This window comes from Talaromyces atroroseus, assembly GCF_001907595.1.
Source record: "Talaromyces atroroseus strain IBT 11181 chromosome Unknown scaffold_6, whole genome shotgun sequence".
NCBI lineage: Eukaryota > Fungi > Ascomycota > Eurotiomycetes > Eurotiales > Trichocomaceae > Talaromyces > Talaromyces atroroseus.
The window spans coordinates 647972-666737 of NW_017971438.1; the positions used below are offsets into that span (position 1 = coordinate 647972).

Below are 18766 nucleotides of genomic sequence, written 5' to 3' on the forward strand. Positions count from 1 at the left end.
TAGGCGTGGCCTGGAGCTGATTGACAACGCTTAATTTTCACGACGCCCCTCAGATCTTACAGCCTATATCTAAATCTACCATGTGAAACGGTCATGTATATCTAACCTCCTTTGCCACGGCATTACACAACTCGACCGCAACCCCGGCACCCGCCAAAACATGTATCCACAATCTCTGTGTATCACTTAACCGATCGTTCTCTGACTTGACCTCAGCGAACATGACCTCCTTCTTCTCTGGACTCCAGAGGAAAAGGTCGGGGATCCCACCTCCCCGCTGCTGATATTCTTGTGCCATAACTTTGCACACAGTTCCCAACGCCGAACCTTTGAAACATTGAACAATCTCAACGAGGTCGTCAATTGCGAATGTCCAATCAACGCCAACGATACAGGTCTGTTTAGGGAATTCGCTCTCGTGGACGCTACGAATAATTTTCTCGGCCTCGCCGTTAGCAAGCTGGACAAGTCGGTGGTTGATTTCTGAAGCGCGAGCCGGGTAGAAAGCATCTGTATGGAGGTCCAACGGACAAGTTTGAAATGGCGTCTGGAAGACATTGGGAACGTAGGTGAATAAAATATCATAGAAAAGATAGCCGAACTGCAGGAATTAAATAATTAACCGAATCCTCTTTTAGAGTTGACATACGGTGGGAGGCAGGTGTAGAAATAACGCACAAGTGTCCGGACAATCCCTCCTTCAGAGTGATAACCCTTCCATCCATTTGCTCGATACCAGCTGAGACACATATTTTCGACTCTGCATTCTTCGCCACCTTCTCGTTCGTCGATCCAAACAGTAGGGAGTCCCCTCCGCGTTGATGATATTTGTATGTCACTACCGGGCTTGATTGAATCGGGTTTATTTAGCAAGTCTTCTTTCTCAACGCGGATGCCCTCTATGGTTCTTTCTTGGGGTTTGACAAGAAGAACGTGTCCAAAGTCGTGCTGCTCTCGCTTCACCACCTTTAGCGATTTTTCAAGCTTGATAATTCTTTTTTGAAGATCATAATGATAGATGACATGACAATCTGGATCTTGAAGTCCGGCTTCACAAGTCTCCAGCGAGATTCTCTTCCAATATTTCTTCTGTGCTTCTTCGCTTCTGCCGCCATTTGGCATCAAGGCCCAGAGATAGTGTTCCTCCAACAGAGCTTTCCTTTGATACCAAGCGCCGCGTCGTGCAGTGTGAAAGAGCTTTTGATTAAGGAGTTCGGTCAGTATCTCATGTTCACGCTTATGTTCTTTGAATCGACCAAGAGGATAAAGGCCTTTGTGTATGATTCTCGTATACACCCAAGCCGGCGAAAAGCGACGTAGGTAAGCACCTTCGCCACTACTATAAATATTGTTTTCCTTTTGCTGTTCTTGTTCCGATAGAAATCTCCATCTGGGGTAGATCTTTTCGCTTAGGTCTTTGATTGTCTCTAGACGTTGCACTGTTGGTGTTCCATTGAATTCCAATATATTGTCGATCTGGAACTGTGTTCTTAAAGCTGTTTCGAACTCAATCAAATATGCTCGAGACGGAAAGATTACTGTAGATCGCGAGACGACATAATCAGGAAAGTTCTTCCGCGAGACCTTTGCTAGGATAATTGTGGTAAGAGATTTCTCTGTCCACTCAGTCGAGCGGTAAAAGACCAGGTGGACCCGTTCGAACAGTTTTAATGGCGCAGGAGCGAGCCTGATGCAGTCACCTGTATATCCCAAAATCTTTTTGAGAAAATGGCAGTCTCGGTTGCTGAACGTTTCTTCTTTCCACCTTAGACTGCTTTGAGTCTGGCTCGTTTGAAGGAGTGCTGCTAGGAGCTCCTTCTTATTCTTCCCCTGAACTTTGGCTTCTTTGGCCATTTCTTTGAGCTCATCGAATAGAAGTAAGGAAGAGGCTTCTTCTAACGTGGTTATTTCATCAATCCCCTCTGCAAACCTGAAGGAATCGCCTAGAAAGTTGGTGTCTTCAGGGACTTCGGGGTCGGTTAACGTAATACCTCCGGAAAGCGACGTTGATGATGGAAGAGCATGGACCTCTCGAAGGTCTGCCACAGCCTGGTCCATATCGACAATCTCCTGGTAGTATCCTAGTCGATTTATGCGATGCCAGGCGGCTGTTTTGCGGAGAAAAAGTCGTACATATCTTGGTGAATGTAGAATTAATTTTCTCTTTCCTTTTCGCTCTAAAATGTTCTCTAGGGTAGCGGAGAATAACTAACAGATATTGCGCCTCATAAGTCAAAGAATTCCATATACGAAAGACGCCCAACTCTGCTTTATCAAATAGATGAGCCTCTTCTTCCAGCACCGTTTCCAGCGCGAGGTTGAACGCGTCCACATATATTGAACTCTTCCCCTTGCGCCATTGCATCTCTCCAAGCCTTTGTTGCAGTGGAAGATTTTCCTCTTCTCCGCCTCCAGCTTCAACAGCCTTGGACTTCTCGTATTCTTCAATCGCATCCTGGTCTGTCTTGACTGGCGGGAGAGACACTTCTAAGTCTGTCTGACTGCCTCTAGGAACGTCAGCATATTCAGCATATTCGTTGCCGATTGGAATATTTCCACTATCGGATGCATCGATCGCCTTTCTTGGATAGACTGGGAAATTCAGGTTAACGTGCAATCCATCAGAGACATCCAGATCTGCGCTTCTAGACGGTGTTGACGATCCCGAGTCCTCAGGCGAAAGTTTTCGCCGCTTTGCAGTGGGACGACGAGTCTCGAAGAAGTCTAAAAGAGAAGACATCTCCTACTCGATGACTGACAGTTTCCGATCATGTCGAGGATATGAACGTACCAAATGAAATCGTAGTGGGTCGTGGAGTGAAGAACTTTGGAGGTCTGGCCGCTGCTACGGGTCTGGGCGACACGTCTCACGTGTTCAACTGCAACCACGGTTCATATTGATTCCATGTTTTTGATGCCAATCAAATATTTCAATAACATGTTGATATTGAAAAGACACATGCGCATGCATCGATTAATGACAACAATAGTATTTTAATTCAACTCATGGGCCTTCACAAATTGTGAGAAACCAGCTGCACGAATTGCAGGAGACAGCTTGCTGTGTGATAGACATCCCTGCTGTCGCAGACATCGCCAAAAACCCATCACAAATCCCATGGTCATGATAAGCTGCGGAAACTCTTTTTATGGCATTGAATCTAGGAAGACTGGGAAACCTGTTGTGCTCAATATGAAGTGACAAAGGCTCGTTGTATAGACGACTTATGCCGTCGGATAGATCCTTCTAATTTGTGTGCTCACGCATCCATCATTAGGGGAGGCATATCTTGCACCGTGGAGTTTCCTCGCCAAGAACCTGACAGCCCTAATGGATGATCAGAATTGCCATGCCGAGATAACCGTTGAAGACGATGTTTAATGGCTAGCGAGATTTTGCCTAGCCAAGACCCCATCACCACTACAGGAAGTCTGAGACTGGATTATTCAAAGCGAATCTACCCTATGAGCTATCTTCAAGAGCATACTCATATCCCGAAACCCAAAGTCTTCACAGGGCATGCGAATTCGATTCTACAAACGTAATTGGAGCGAGCTATATTTTAATGGAAAAATTGAAAGGAAAGCCCCTAGGTTGGAAAGAGGCGACTTCTAAGCAGAGAAAGAAGGTGATGCAACAGCTAGGTAACTGACATTCTTCTCGAAATTGAGGAACCACGTCTTCGAAAAATTGGGATTACTTATCTTCTTAGCGGGATATGCAATAGACATTAAGGGTTTCGCACGTCGATCAACGTTCAAAGTAGGAAGTGGTCCACGGGGACCGTTCTCTTCATCGCTAGATGGGTCAAAGGCTATACTTGAGTTCACCTTGCAATGATTGCCAGTAGTGAGATTGATGCCCTTTTCCAGTGGACACCTCTCTTCATCTATCGATTTCTCCTGGGGAATTATTGGTGATCTCTAGGAGAATTCACGATCTGGACAATTCTCCCTTAAGCACCCTGACGAAAAAGGTGATCACATTCTGGTTAATGAGTCCTTCGATACCGTCGGGATCATCGACCGGTAATGCATCCAAACAGTGTCCATTGCCGAGGTCTTCATTTCTCCGTGCTTGATGTGGTCACTAGAGGAGTTCTACGATGGCTCCAATGAACTAGCCACAGGCGAGTCACAATTATCTTCCATATTCCAGGAAAAGAGCCATGAAGGCCTTGCCAAATATTATATTGACGGTAGAAAGGTTCAGAGATTCTACTTTTTCCTTGGCACTAAGTTCTTTTGACTTCAACGAGCATTCCCTGTAGAAGAGAAGTGGGATAGTTGCAGGGAAAAGGGTCTGTATGACACATTTCTGTGTGTCTTGTTAAAGTGATCTATCGATATTTCGATATCGACCCCTGGATACCAACTAGTCCCTTTGCAGTTAGTCGATCCCGAGCTCTTCTTCGGACACCCGCGTCACCGTTAAGTTGCTCTGCTTCAAGCATTGAAATAGTACTCGCTTAGCTTGAATCAAAGTATTTATTCGCCTTATTACTTTAAGTCATATTTGAGTCGTATGTCTAGCTGCGCTGCCATCCACATCCCTCAGCCCAATCTTTTTTTTTTTTTTTTCACGGCGTACTGTACTGATACTACTGAACCTTCAATATGCAGCTCACACTGCAACGATCCGCCGCCTCGCCTCGCGTGTATTGAGCATAGCAAAGTAGCCATGAGCTCCAGCACAACCCCCATCGGCAACCATGCCGAAAGCCAAAACGCAACGATTCCCGGAACAACAGCAGGACATCAAGGAGCAGGGCTCGATAGCGTTCTTCCCAAGGCGGCGGGCGGCGCACCTGCGCGAATATACTTGAATGAGAAGATCGTACCCTATCTACTAGAAGGAATGAAGAACATTGCAAGGGAACAGTATGAATTTAAATCTCGACGCTCCTCGTCCATTCATTGATTCAATTTGACTGACTTGTTCGTGCTCCATCACAAGACCGTCGAAGCCATTGAAAGTCCTTGGGGAATTCCTCATTCAGAAGAGTAATGAAATTGAGCAGGATCAGGATATTGGTCATTAGGTCGAGAAATGAACGCCTTTTCGGCGTTTCTCAACTTGGAACAATTGCATCTATGGAGTACGGCGCAACAAGTGTATCATACCATAACTCGGAGCTTTGGCTGTTATTCGTTGGGTTTTAAGGGTGCATCGAGGTTCAATAACATAAGGAGTATTTTTGCAACAAACTTTTATACCTTTCCCCAGGCCGGTTACCGGTGATAGAAATATTCTACGCGTTGAGAATGACAACATATACAGTGTATGTCTTGTTTTTGCCTAGATGTAAGCAGCTAGGGATAACGATTACAGAAATTCAAACTGAATTGAAATAGAAAAGGATCTTCATCGAGGTCAAAGTATCTTATATTGCGACTGGGAAGAGGGAGGAGTTTAAATCTACCAGGATCAATAGTATTTCGACAGGTGAATATGGGCAAGCCGCTTATCCTACGATCAACGTTAGCAACTGAACTCCTTGGAACCTGACCTACCTAGACGTATATTGACAGCTGCATCGGCTGGAGATAGAAAGTAACGCAAAATTTGGCGGCAATACGTCGCTGTTGTCAGAACCACTAAAGACGAGCAGGGTGAGATAAAATGCCGCACAAGAAATCCAGAGCGAGGTCAGGTTGATATAGAAATATATCGTGATTGTAATGGGGATGGCGAGATTGTGACTTGGTGCAAATCTAAGTGATATAAGGCAAGAACTCGAGCTGTCTCTTTCTTTCTGCGAAGTTGCAAATGATCCAGTCGTTACGTGTAAAAAAAGTTTCGAATACGGCGCACATAAGCTGGCTATCGATTTAGGATCGTACCGGAAAGTTGCAACGTAGCAGTGCTGTCCAGGACGACCACGGTCAAATTACAACGCAGTATTTTTAAGAAAGCTGACTTTTTTGTTTCCCCTCTCCCGTCGCCAAACATGCCGTAACCTTGAGAGTAGAACAAGTAAATAAAAACATCATGGCGGAGCTCAAACTGACGACAAGACTGTGTAATAGTTGATACAGGTCGATGGTGAAAGATGCCTGGCGATGTTTTCGCGAAACACGGTAGACGTGCCAAAGCCGTTACTTTCCTTTTGGAGGTTCTCCAACGCACAGAGATGATGAAACATGGATAATTTAAGGCGTGTGCTGACCGTAACCCTTCGCGCCTGGACCCAGCACGAAACAAAATGAAAATACCGAGGAATACAAAGAAGAATTGAAACTCGAGAAAGAAAAGGGTGAGAGCCAAAACAAACCATTCCAGGCTCGTCTGTCAAGTCCAGATCAAGTGCCGTTTACAGGGCCTTGCGAACCACCTACCTAGTGTATCTCTCGTCTCCGCGGCCTTCATAAGACCGACCACCGCCGTTGTAGGGATCGCGGCTTTCACGTGGAGGAGCCTGGTCATAGCTGGGAGGGTTTGCATCACGGTCATAGTAGCCGCCACGGCGGTCCTCACCACCACCACGGCGATCTTCTCCACGAGGATAGCGTTCCTCACGAGAAGCATAACGATCACCGCTACCGCCAGCACCGGCACCACCACGATAACCATGATCATCGCGGTAGTCATCACGGCGACCATAGTCTCGACCGTAGTCACGTCCACCACCTCCACGGTATCCGTAGTCATCGCGGTAATCACCACCTCGACGGCCATAAGAATCGTAACGACCATATCGGTAGTCATCATAGCGACGAGAACCACCGCCATAGCCACGACGGTCATCATAGCGATCACGGCCTCCACGAGGAGGACCACGGCGTCCGAATTCTGAATCGAAAGGAATTCGTCAATAATGTCCGAAATTTGAAAAATTAGTCAGCTTACCTCGTTTAGGTGGGCCAAAGTATTTGCCCGGTGTAGGTGTACGGGGACGGCTACGACGAGCTTTCTCGATACTGAGAGTGAGTCCATCGATGACTTCACCTTGCAAACCTTCCTTGGCGGCATCTGCTTGTTCAGCTGTAACCATCTTCACGAAGCCGAATCCACGTGACTCTTTGGTGTGAGGATCAAGCATAATAGAACAGCTCTCTACGTCGCCGTATTTTTCAAACAGTCGGGAGATGTCTGCTTCGGTAAGACGAGGGTGAATTCCGGTGACGAATAGGTTGGAGCCGGGGTTGACAGCCCCTTCATCATCGTTTTCAGGCAAGCTCTTCCTAGAGTCACCTGCTGGTACTCTGTCCATCGTTAATTTCGCGGCGCTTTCTGAAGCCACTGAGTATCCTTACCTATCATCTTCACGGCCATTTGGAGACAGGCTGCGATCACGGTCGACGCGTGAATCTCCTCGAGGAGAAGCGCTACGGTCGCGATCATAGCGACGGTCGTCTAGGCAGCGAGTGATTAGTCAAACTGGTGATGAAGCCGGTAATATGTGGATACGAGTCTGGAGACTCACCGTCATAGCGACCGTTCTCGTTTTCGTACTCCATGGCTGACATTTTGGTGATGAGTTGGATGGAGTAATTGATAAAGAAGAGAAGAAGGAGCTGGTCGAGATCGCTGTGAAAAGAACTCGCGCTAAGGCCTAGTCTTGGCGGCGTCTGTCGGGAGACAAGCAAAAGCTGTCAACAAATGAGATCTCGCTGACAAAACTGAAGCTTTCCAAAGCTATGTGCAAGTGACAGATCCAACTTCTGGGAGATTGAGCAGAATGCAGACGAAAAAGGAGGAGTGGTGATGGGAAAGCAAGGCCTAACCGTTCGCCTCACCTCTCGTTGAAGACTCGCCTTCAGAAGTCTTGACGCCATTGGTCCATCTTGCTGAGTCATCATTACCCACAGTCAACCAATCAGCGAGACGCTCTGTTCTCATACTACGGCCAACAGACTGCATATTGTATACCTTCCTAGGGAAGTGATAAGTGGATATAATTGCGTTGCTAAGCTATGCTACTAATGAGTGACGCTAGAGATCGCAGCAACCTATACTATACGCAAAAAACATCAAAGCAAACCCGTCCATAACGCCGAAGATTCCTTCCACCAAGCCATATCAGTCCTTTCATACTCATAGCACGACACGCTGTGAATTCAAGCCCTTGGATACTTTTGTAACCGCCCTATTTGAACACCCGCCAACGCCGTCGTGTTCGATGAACCTTGACGGGTTCAGGTGCTGCGCCATTGGCTTTATTCGAATCCCCATTCGACTGATTTACCCCATCTTTTTCTTCATTGCTTATCAAACCATCTAGCTCCTCTTCATCCAGTTCACTTAGTTCCTCACTCATACACCGCATCACATCACGACCAGTCCATCGTTCTTCATGTATAGTAGTTCCAATTGGGTCGAAAGGCTGCATATACCATTGTATACCTCCCTGAGCAAGTGGCCCTTGTTGTTGGTCACCCTGAGAGCTAAGCGGCGGTGTCAGTGGGCCACGTGTGGGTGCCATAACAGCATGACCATCGGATTGAGAGACGATGCCATCATCCTCCTTTCTGTCCATGCCACCGACCGTGTCTTGGACAGCGATCTCTGAAGCGCCGATCGGCTCATCCGCTGCCTGTTCACTGGAAGGTGCTGTGATAATATTTTCCTTTACGTTTCGACCGTTACTATCACTAGCTGGTATTTCAGTAACTCCGTTCGCTTCAGTCACTGACATATGTTCTGCCATTTCTGTTTCTATGGTCTTTGAATGGTCGTCGGCTTCGGCTTCGAGTAGGCCATTCGTCACCACACCATGAACAGATGAAGCGTCGGCAGTTTCGACAACAGATGTTCTCCGTGACAGAATACCGCTCTCGAATATGGCATCAAGCTCTTTGAGCTCTTTCTCGAAAGGCAAGCCACTAAGTTCGGTCTCCTTGCGAATAGCATCCTCGAGAAAAGGCTGGATGGATTTTATTATTCTCTTTGCTAGTTTCCTTTTCTCACGCTGTTCAAGCGAAAGCTCTGTTGCTCGGCCACTCATCTGTACCTGAAGCTCTGCTGTGTCTTCAGCTGGCTGCGCTCCAATCTCGGTGGTAAATATATGGGCTAAATCAGCCGAGAATATGGCCACGGTGGTGTAAAACCGTGCTTCCAAGCGGGCACGCACGGCTTGTAGTTTTGAATGAAAAACACCTTTGGGATCAAGACTAGCACCAAGTTAGCAAAATGCCAATCAAATGAACGGACTGATTTGACACTCACGCTTGAATCTTCTCGAAGATCGGCCATAATAAAGGAGGTATGGGAAAGTAGACAGTATCGACGATGTCACGGAGCGTTTCGGCGTCTTCGAGCTTGGCGCTCTCGCGTCGTTTCACATCATTGCATAGTGTGCGAACTCTTTCCACATCTGAAGACAGTCGCTCTGCAAAATCAATACGGCGCTGAAGACGGGAGAGGCCAATGGGACCCATGCCAGCAAAATTACGCCTGGTCATCTCCATAGAAGAAAATGTCTCCAGCTGAAGCTGGAGACGCTTTAACAAGGCAGCTCCCCGGCGAGCTTCCCGCTTCAAAGTCCAGTACTTACAAGCATCCTCTGCATATTGTTTTCGTTGGCGCACGGAAAAACGTTGCAATGAAGCTACGACTGAATTCAGTACTGTCTGTGGAATGACAGGTGCCCCTGATGCTAGCCTCCACGCAGGTTTCTGAGGGGTAGTGCGTTTTCGTTTGTTGTTACCCGCATTGAACGTCAAGTGTATGCTGGGACTCTGATGTCCACGGCCTTCTGGGGCCTCGCTTCCATCCGGCTGTGACGGGCCGAGAGCGAGAGCAGCGGCTTGACTGTCGCCCCATCTTTTCCCATGCATTGTATTCTTGTAATATTCAACTGCTTCAGCATATGCGATATCAGTTCCATGTTCCTTTCGCCAATCAGGGGGGACATGCTTATGGCAAAAAGCTTTTAGCATGTGAGAATCCATGATTGCTGAATTCCCATGGCCAGTCTTCATCTTCAAATACAGCTGAGATCGCCTTGCGCAGGTGACATGGAAGGCCACAAAACAGTTTTTGTTACTGCACTGAATTGACGCACCCATTCGCTGTTTGCATATATAACACTGGAGCTTCCATCGGCTTTTGGGTACTTTTTCAACGTCCGTGACTGGTTCCATGAGGGACTGGTTACCAATACCAACCTCTGGGATCCAGATAGCACAGAGCAAATGTGACCATTTTGACGTGTTTGTTTGTTTGAATGCGCCTTCTGTATTTGGACAAAAAATACAATTCGGTGACCCTCTTCCAATCAGCTGGCATTTGCGACAGAGCCATTGGCCTTCTGGAATATACGGAACGCCATAACACTCCTGATGGACAGCAAGATCGCATCCATCACAGAATACGATGGCATTGGAATTTTCACAGTCCCCATCGTCGCAAACAGCACATTTACTGTCTTGTTCTTCACCGGCTCCGATGGGCTCGCCATTGACAGCAGCAGCAGAGCTTGAGCGCGGGCGTTGTGTTTGAGGTGGCTTGGGGTTTGGCTTCGGGATCTTCTTTTCTAGGGCATACCATTCCTTCTCGATTTTAGTCATGGTGATTTCGAATATGGCTGGTTTTATTGCCTCCAACTGATCAATCCTTCGTTTGGCGTTGTAATCTTCTAGCCACTTTTCATCTTGCTCATCCATATCATATTCTACCCTGCCAACACCCAGTGAACCAATGGCCGCATTAGTATCACCATCTGTGACAGGCGGGTCTAGATCTAGATCTTCTTCAATGGCGCCTTCGGCCATACGGAAAAGTCGACGATCATGGCGCACAAACAAATCACTCTCTTGATAGCCAACGCTAGCCATTGTCCGATCAACGTAATTTTGCTGACTAACGCCTTTTTGCTCAAAAGGAACGAAGGGATCTCGAAGGTGGAAATTCGGCTTGGGCAGCGTAAGCCGCTCGCGAGGGTTTGGTCCAGGAGGTGGAACAATTTTTGGTTGTTCTGGAGTAATGATTGCACTAAGCATTGCATCTGGACGCCGTGGAGGACGACCTGGCCTTCGTTTGGGAGGTGTTTGAGGAATCGTAGGCGCCGCGATAGCAGGGACATTGTAGCCGTCGGGAGTCAAGGGTGAACCGTTTGTTAAAAGAGAATTTGAAGCAGATTGCTGTGGTTTGTTGGCGCCGTCTACTTCTTCAGCGCTAAAAACTGCAAACTTGGCTTCGATATCTAGATCGGGGTGAAACTCTTCCCAACCGCGTTCTTCGCGAGGCTTATACCCATCGCCTTGTTGGAGTGCCAAAGCAGCAGCCGTAGCGGAACTGTAACGGCCTCGGCTTTGGGTGCGTTCCCTTCGAGGGCGAGTAGATGGCGGTGTGGCAATAGGAAGCGGGGTGCTAATGATAGCAGGTAATGTCTCTCGTCGAGGACGCGGGGAAGAATGGTTCTGAACTGGGGCGATAGGTTCTTGAACAGGAGCGGGTGGTTTTCTTTCAGGAACAACATCGATTTCCACAAATCTGCCACCGCCCCCAGGTCCACCAGGGATATATTTGCGCTTCTTCTGCGGAGGCCCGTCGCTCGGGGTTGCGTTACCATTTCGTGAGTTCCGCAGTGGCGCCATCGAGCGAGACGACGATGTGCGTCTTCTTGGAAGTGGAGCCATAATCTAAATACGATCTTCAAAGAGTCGTGCCGTCTGTTATGCAAGCGCACTTGGTGACTGTTTGCTGGAGCGAAGTCCAGGGGCTGCGTTACTGTTTCCTGGCTCTGAAGACTCAAATATCAAGGGGGGACACGCGATCAAAGGATGCACTGCCCGAAGCACATCCCTGGAAAGTTCTGGAGATTTTCTCCCAAAGTAAGCTGTCTCGTCAGTTGAAGCAGTGGCTCTTTTGTCGCAACGGGTCTTCACGAGACGCGAGGCTGCGACGTCGGCATCCAACTTCTTGGAGTCTCGAAGCTCGGGGAGCAGCGACTAACCTAAAGAGGTTAGCGTTGGAATATGTAATATCTGCACTAGCCTAATAAGGAAAGGTTCAATTCGCTCCTTCCTGAGGCACCAAAAGCTTGAAAGCAATTCTTCCAATACTTTCCAAACCCTAACCCATTCATTTTTGAGCCGCAATGGAAGCATGGAAGAAAAGATGGCGTACATGGCCGGCTTTGTGGGAGAAAGTTAAATATTAGATCTTCATAAGTCTGCCATGATTCTCTCCGTCGAAATTCTCGATCTGCCCACCTGGATCGATATTACAAGGCGGGGGTGGAGGAAGACTAGTCTAGAGTGAAGTCAAATCTCAGATCCATAAATTTATGTTAGACAGTGGCTTGTTACAATCTGGCCTGAGGCCTTAGCGCAAAAAAGGGCCATTTCTACCAGTTAATATCGGTTTTACTCCTCCGCCCTCGCCTTGACCAGCGACTGCCTGTTGAGCTAGGAACCTGTAGTATTATCGGATGATTACGGCGATGAATCATCTTTGTAGTCAAAGTCGCGTTTTATGGTCTTTTGAGTATATATTGTATGGGCGCATAGCGAAGAGTGAAAGTTCTACTTGTTACTAGATGAGCATTTTGCCAGACAGGAGATTATGGGGACTCAGGCGTGTATGTAATTGCACCATCTTGCTGGCGGTACGGGCGTGTTGGGACGTGTACAGATCTGACGCAAGTTTCTGATCATTGTGTGTTCATTATATGTTTTGTTATCTTTCTGTGTCACAAAGCAGACTTTCCCAAAGGGTCTATACAACCAAAAAAAAGCGTAAGGTTTTAATTCTTTTTAGATCGAAATATAACTTTCACGTCTCGATCGCTTCCAGGTAACTAGCATGTTGCAGCAGTGATCTTGGAGTATTTCGCGGGATACGGTAAGTGACCTCATTTGTTGCCGCTGTGCATACACCATGTAGTTTGGATAAATGCCTAAGGGTTGAATGACTACTGAGAAGCATATAAGCCCTTGATCCGAGATCTAGAGTGCGAAATCGTACTTGATATCCCACTTGAGATTTAGTCAATATTTGCTCTTTTAACCAACCCTCCAACTCTCAGCCAGGCATCAAACAAAAACAATAGGATATAGAAGAGCATCTGATACATCAACGAAGACGTACATAGTAACAGAGCTCGTCCGCTGAGTTAGGTGCTTATGTGCAGTGTTTACAGCACGTAGTTACCTACTTGGGTAACATCCGGTATTGTTGTCTATAATTAGAACCACATGGAGAACTACCCGGCGCTACTCATCTTCGCGGGGGATGCACGTTGTCCCAGATATAGAAAAAAAAAATCCCCCATTGGAAACTACAAAACCTGTCTGTTGGGTGGCTTAGGGCTTTCATAAAGGGAACTAAATTAGTTCTCGCCGTTTTGCACATGCATGTCAAGAAATTAGATACATACGACTAGCCTGTTATGTAAAGTAAGTCTTCCTTTGCATCGTCGAGGTTTCAAAATACTTAGCTGATAAGCCATTTCATCTCTCGTCTTTATGCATCTGCCAATAGTGTCAAGATTCTAAGCGCCCGGTGATAACGTGGGAGACTGCACCTGCAATGTTCGAGAATCTAGCTGCATATGCGTCGAAGTTTTGAACGCGTCATCGCAAGTGTTCAGACCATGTATACATGACTCAGCGCCGATTTGTTGTTTTTGAGTCATTCCACATGGAAAGTTTACACATCTAGCTCGACAGAATCTTGATTTGTGCCTAAGTAGTTGGATTGTGTAAAGAAGCAGAGAATGAGTTGGACATTCTCCATGTAACTAGCTACAACCTGATAACTGGACTGAGTATGTCTTGGAGACGCCAAGTCAAATCAGAGAAAACATGGCAGATGGATAAAAGAGACACTATATCGTATCCATGTAAGGGCTGTCGGTAGTTGGGGGAGATCTAAAAAGAGTAAAAACCGTGCCACACAACCTATATACTTACTACGGCATTATGCAGAGTTGCTAATTATCCTACAATTGTTATCAGCCACTAGCTAACCCCGTTCAAGTCTTGTGGCTGCACCAATTGTGTCAGACGAGGAAATGACTGGCTAGAGATGACCCTAATTGCAAAACTTAAAAGTGTTAAGCATGATTAAAGTTGTCAATCTAGCAACCAGTAGTGCCATGAAATTGGTAAATCGACTAAGCCTAGAGGTAAACGTCATGGAAGTTTCGGTTCTCGAAGGAGAGGCCCCGCATGGTCTTGATCCTTGCGGAAACACCCAGAACGATTCAAATTCCACAGATCCTAAACTATGTTCAAGTTGTGACCTTTGACGTCACTTTTAATCTAAGGTCCTTGGAAAATTCCAGAAATTCAAGATTATGTAGATTGCATAACTGTGCCGCAAATAAATCGCTGGCCGATACCACCACACGAACTGCAACAACAAGGCTAGTGGAATTTCATCAACGCCATGAATGGCAGTTATAGCTATAGGAAGAAAACATTTACTATCTAGTCCGTAAGCTCTATATGCGCATCGGACGTTGTGAGGCTTTCCATAGTTAAAGATAGATCGGAGTGAAACCCTAAATATAGCAACGAGCTAGTCTGTACAAGGGAAAGCGCCAACCACGCTGGGTCCGATTTCTAATATTATCCGGTAACCGCCAATGAGCTTCTGGCGGCCCCACGAATCATGGATGCCCCCAAATTAGATCACCAGTTTAGTCAGCTGCCGCAATGGGCCTTCCAGACGGCCGGAGAACAACACCATGCGGACCTGCATCCTCGATGCATCGCCCCCAACCGAACCTTTCCTACAGTAGTGCGCATTTACCGGCCAAAATAACTTTGAAACTGCGGCTAAACTCACGCCAGAGTGGCCGACTCAATGAATTCCTCATGCGCAGCCCCGGGTTCTCTCACGTTTCAAAACTCAATTCAGCTCTAGTTCCAAATTTGGTCAGCTCAAATGCGCTAGAAGCATTCACCCCGAAGCCTCAATCATTCTTTTGGGTCCTGCGCCTAGTAGCCATTGTTGCTTCAACGGCGCAGCGTGATTTACATGACCCTCAGTTCCGAAATGTGCATATCTCAGAAAGGGCCCACTCACACTCATACGACCCACGTTTCTATAAAGATGCACCATATTCAAAAGGAGGCTGTGGCGGCCTTCCATGACGGACTTGAATACTTTGAAATGCACCGTCATCCAACACACTTGATTTATCTACTTAGGCCATTGGCTAGCTCATTCGATAACCTGAGTATAAACAGGCACAGACGCCCCTCACCTACATCGTTCCTTCGGTTGATTTCATATACCTTCTCCTGACAGTTTAGTTCAGTCAAAGCTTTCTCAGCCTCATATCTAAGCCTCGCTTGGGCTACGCTTCTCGTTTCACTGGGCCTAGTCTATGTCACAAGTGGAGTTCGGCACGTGTTCTCCTGCGACAAGATAGTTGCCATCACTAGAATATCGTCCCATTATCAGAAATTTCCTAGCCGCAGTTATTTTGGCCCCATGCGATATTTTTCTCCATCATCACAAGAAGGTTCGCCCTCACTGACCCTTGGTGGCCACGATTGTGATTTGACGGAGATCACAAACGGCTTCACTCACGGCGGACCTCTGGACATATCCCACTCTCCAAACTTTGTGCGGGGCTTTCGGAAAGACACGTCCTCTGTGGAAATGAATTTTCCATTGGAGAATACCCACACTATCGATAGCACAAAACCCTCAAAATCTGACGGACAACAACGCTCTTTATCCGACCAAGTAACCGCCAACCATTCGTCAAATTGGTCTTCTCACGATGACGCAGTATTACTCAGTTCCCGGTCTCGTGGACAAGGATGGAGTCAAATTCAAAGAGAGAATTTCCGAAACAAAACAGCAAACGCCTGTCGAAAAAGGCACGAGCGTCTTATTGCCAAGCGAAGAGGTCTAGAATGGAATCAGGAGATGCTCGAAAAGCTATCCACTGAATATAGTAAAATCCGAGAGCAAATCTGGCAACCACTAGCGCATGCTGTGGGCGAGAAATGGCAGGATGTTGAAAAAGCAGTAAGATTACACCGCCCGCTTTCCTTGTTACTTAATGATGGTGCTGACTTGCGACACAGTGCTTCGAGAAGGGGCTAAAATCTCTAACAACGCCAGCTCGCCCTCACATTAGAAGAGACATTACTCACAAGCACGTCCAGCCCAGCGAAATATCTAGATCCAATGATGATGTGTACCCCCGTCGGGCTAGCGCGTTGGCTCTCAAAGACATTCTGGATTGAACATCCTCTTCCCTTTATTTTCGGTTTACAAAACATTCTTACTATTATACTCTCTTTGCTCAATGCATATTTGTCGTTATAACAGGGGTCGCATCGGGCATCGGATCGTTTTGACTTATTCAGTTGTTTTGATTTTGCATTTGGATCATCCATTGCGATACAACTTTTCCTCGTTCTGCAATACCTATCTCTGCGTTTTCCGAATGTTCTTTATCCCGCGAGGGCTTACGATTTACGACGTGATGGAAATCTTCTTGACCCGATTATAATTTTGAACTAAGCATTTGGTGCTGGGCAACGGACTGGGAATTTTGAATTGTCGCTTTCTTCATGAGACCGTTTCGCTATTTTATTTTGTTTTTACTTTTATTTTCTTCTCATTTCACATTCAGTTCTCTTCTCTACTTTTCATCTCCATACTGGCTCATTTTCATCCTGTAACTTGATTTATTGAGTGTTGATTGCTCATGATTTTCTAAACTGTTTTCTGGGTTGTTTCGGATCGGTTTCATTGCTAAATGCCTAATAGAGAGCAAGACGGGCGTGTTAAAGGGTCTTTATAGATTTGTTATGTGTCTTTGTTGGATTCATCCTGCCCAGGGTATCATTAAGCAATGAAAGGGTATCACTATTGTACATGCTTCTATGTCGCTGCAACTTCTATGACTTGCTATTTTCTCCTCGGATCCAACAATCAGGTCCTAAGATACCACCATCATCAGCGTTCGGATCAAGAGTCCACCTCCTCACGGCTTTGCAGCTTAAATCTGTAGACCAGCCTGCTTCAAACATTTCAATGCCAGCCCAACCAATCATGGCCGCGTTATCAGTGCACAGGTAAGGAGGCGGCGCAATAACCTGGACATCTTCAAATCCGCGCACATCCAAGAAATCCCTTAGGACTTTCATGAGAAACTGATTAGCGGCAACTCCACCACTAACCACTAGAGTTTTGACCTGTTCATTGCCCCCACTAAAGGCATACCGTTTTCGTAATAGCTCCAGTGCGATGATAGTCCTAGATGCCAAGTGCTCAAAGCAAACACGCATCGACTCCCGTGCAAGAGCAATTCTTTCGTCTTCAGTTATTTGAACGTTTTTCTTCTCCTTGTCTGACATAATTTTGCCCACTGTGCTAGCGACACACGAGAAGCTAAATTTCAAATCCTTGGTGTTAGCAAATGGTGTGGTGAATGACCATCCCCAATCGGCATTGTCACGTTTGACAGTCTCTTCCCCACGAGTCCTCAATGGCTGATAGTCAGCATAATCCGTGGGTCCGCTGGGAAACGCAAACTGTTCCAACAGTTTGCCATACATAGTTGTATTGGCTGACTCCATGACAGACTCTGGGAGTATGAGCCTAGCTGACTTGTCAAGAGTCTCACCAATGGCGATGTCAACGGTTGTGGCAAGAGCCTCATGATCAAGCAGCGACTTAGAATGGACCAACATGGAATGGCCCCCTGAAGCAAGTATGGAAAGAAAAGGGAAATCGGGCTGCGGAGTATTGTCGGGTGCGGTATCGTTCAGAGCTGAGACTAATCGAGGCGTTAAGAGATGTGCTTGCATATGATGTACCCCTACCAGAGGGATCTGCCACGCAACTGCCAAGCCCTTCGCGGTATCTAATCCGACCGACAGATTGGAGCGCATGCCGGGGCCCCTTGTCACGGAAACGAAGTCAGGCAGGCGGTGTCGCGTAGAGCTTTGCATATTATTAACCCACACGCGCGGTGTGGTAACATCATCGTTCATCGAAGAGCTTCCTCCATTCAGTGGAAGAGAACATAGCGCCTTCTGAACTAGTTTTGCTAAGTTTTCTTGGTGCGATTGCAGTGCTTCAATAGGGTGGATGCCTCGGTATTTTCGTGTATCGGCGGTCACCTTCTGAAGAAAATGTACCTTCGCGGGTGCGTATCCAGAATGGCCGGAGCTGCCGGGGAGGTTGTGGGAGGTGTCTTTCTCGACAATTGCGACGGAGGTGTCATCACTGTAGTGCAAACCATTTGTCAGAGTTATTTGCTCTTCATTGAATTTGATTGGTTTTGATTTCGCCTGCGGAAAGTGAAGAATAATATTTACCAGGAGCTTTCAATAGCAAGCGTGAGCAAACTCCGGCGTGCTATGCTATTAGATGGGAAATATTTCGAGATCGATGGTGGGACAGGGGGACGCCTGAAGGCCTGAGCAGTGTTGATCGTAACTCGCGATGAAATCAGACTAAACATTAGGACAATCCCAAATATGATATTAAAGAACAGAAAAGAAAGGGAGCGACGAATAAAGGGAAAACGCAGTTTTTTTTTATGAAATGCAAGGCTAACGAGGTTAAATTAGACTATTTAAGTTCACCGGCAAGATCAAATATGGGCCCACCCGATCCACATAGAATGAGGGTGTACGTACCGAGACGTGAGGTCAGCGATCAGATTTTTTTAGCACCTCATAAGGTTCTAGGCACGTCCTTTTGACATATGATAGGAGTACATAGTATAAGGAGTGCACATTTTAGAAATCCGCACTCTTTTATCATCTAGGGTGTCTTCGGAGGTTCTGGAAGCACGCTGAAGAGTTTAAAGAACAAGCAAATGGTACTTGGAAATAC

The 18766-nt window shown here is 46.7% G+C and overlaps 4 protein-coding genes across 4 annotated transcripts; all 4 read right to left on the reverse strand.

Moving 5' to 3' along the window:
• Positions 1-91: 91 nt before the first annotated feature.
• UA08_05157 (hypothetical protein) lies at positions 92-2740 on the reverse strand (the record flags this gene model as incomplete). Its single annotated transcript, XM_020267448.1, has 3 exons — positions 92-601; positions 679-2137; positions 2214-2740. The coding sequence occupies 3 exons, from the start codon at positions 2738-2740 to the stop codon at positions 92-94; spliced, it is 2496 nt and encodes an 831-aa protein (XP_020119464.1).
• Positions 2741-6335: 3595 nt separating this feature from the next.
• UA08_05158 (hypothetical protein) lies at positions 6336-7470 on the reverse strand (the record flags this gene model as incomplete). Its single annotated transcript, XM_020267449.1, has 4 exons — positions 6336-6793; positions 6851-7206; positions 7258-7357; positions 7428-7470. 4 exons carry the CDS (start codon positions 7468-7470, stop codon positions 6336-6338), a joined length of 957 nt encoding a protein of 318 aa, XP_020119465.1.
• Positions 7471-8090: 620 nt separating this feature from the next.
• Positions 8091-11583, reverse strand: UA08_05159 (hypothetical protein; the record flags this gene model as incomplete). The annotated part of the gene is made up of 2 exons (XM_020267450.1): positions 8091-9114; positions 9170-11583. The coding sequence occupies 2 exons, from the start codon at positions 11581-11583 to the stop codon at positions 8091-8093; spliced, it is 3438 nt and encodes a 1145-aa protein (XP_020119466.1).
• A 5235-nt stretch (positions 11584-16818) lies between these two features.
• Positions 16819-18389, reverse strand: UA08_05160 (hypothetical protein; the record flags this gene model as incomplete). The annotated part of the gene is made up of 2 exons (XM_020267451.1): positions 16819-18151; positions 18244-18389. The coding sequence occupies 2 exons, from the start codon at positions 18387-18389 to the stop codon at positions 16819-16821; spliced, it is 1479 nt and encodes a 492-aa protein (XP_020119467.1).
• Between the last annotated feature and the right edge of the window lie 377 nt (positions 18390-18766).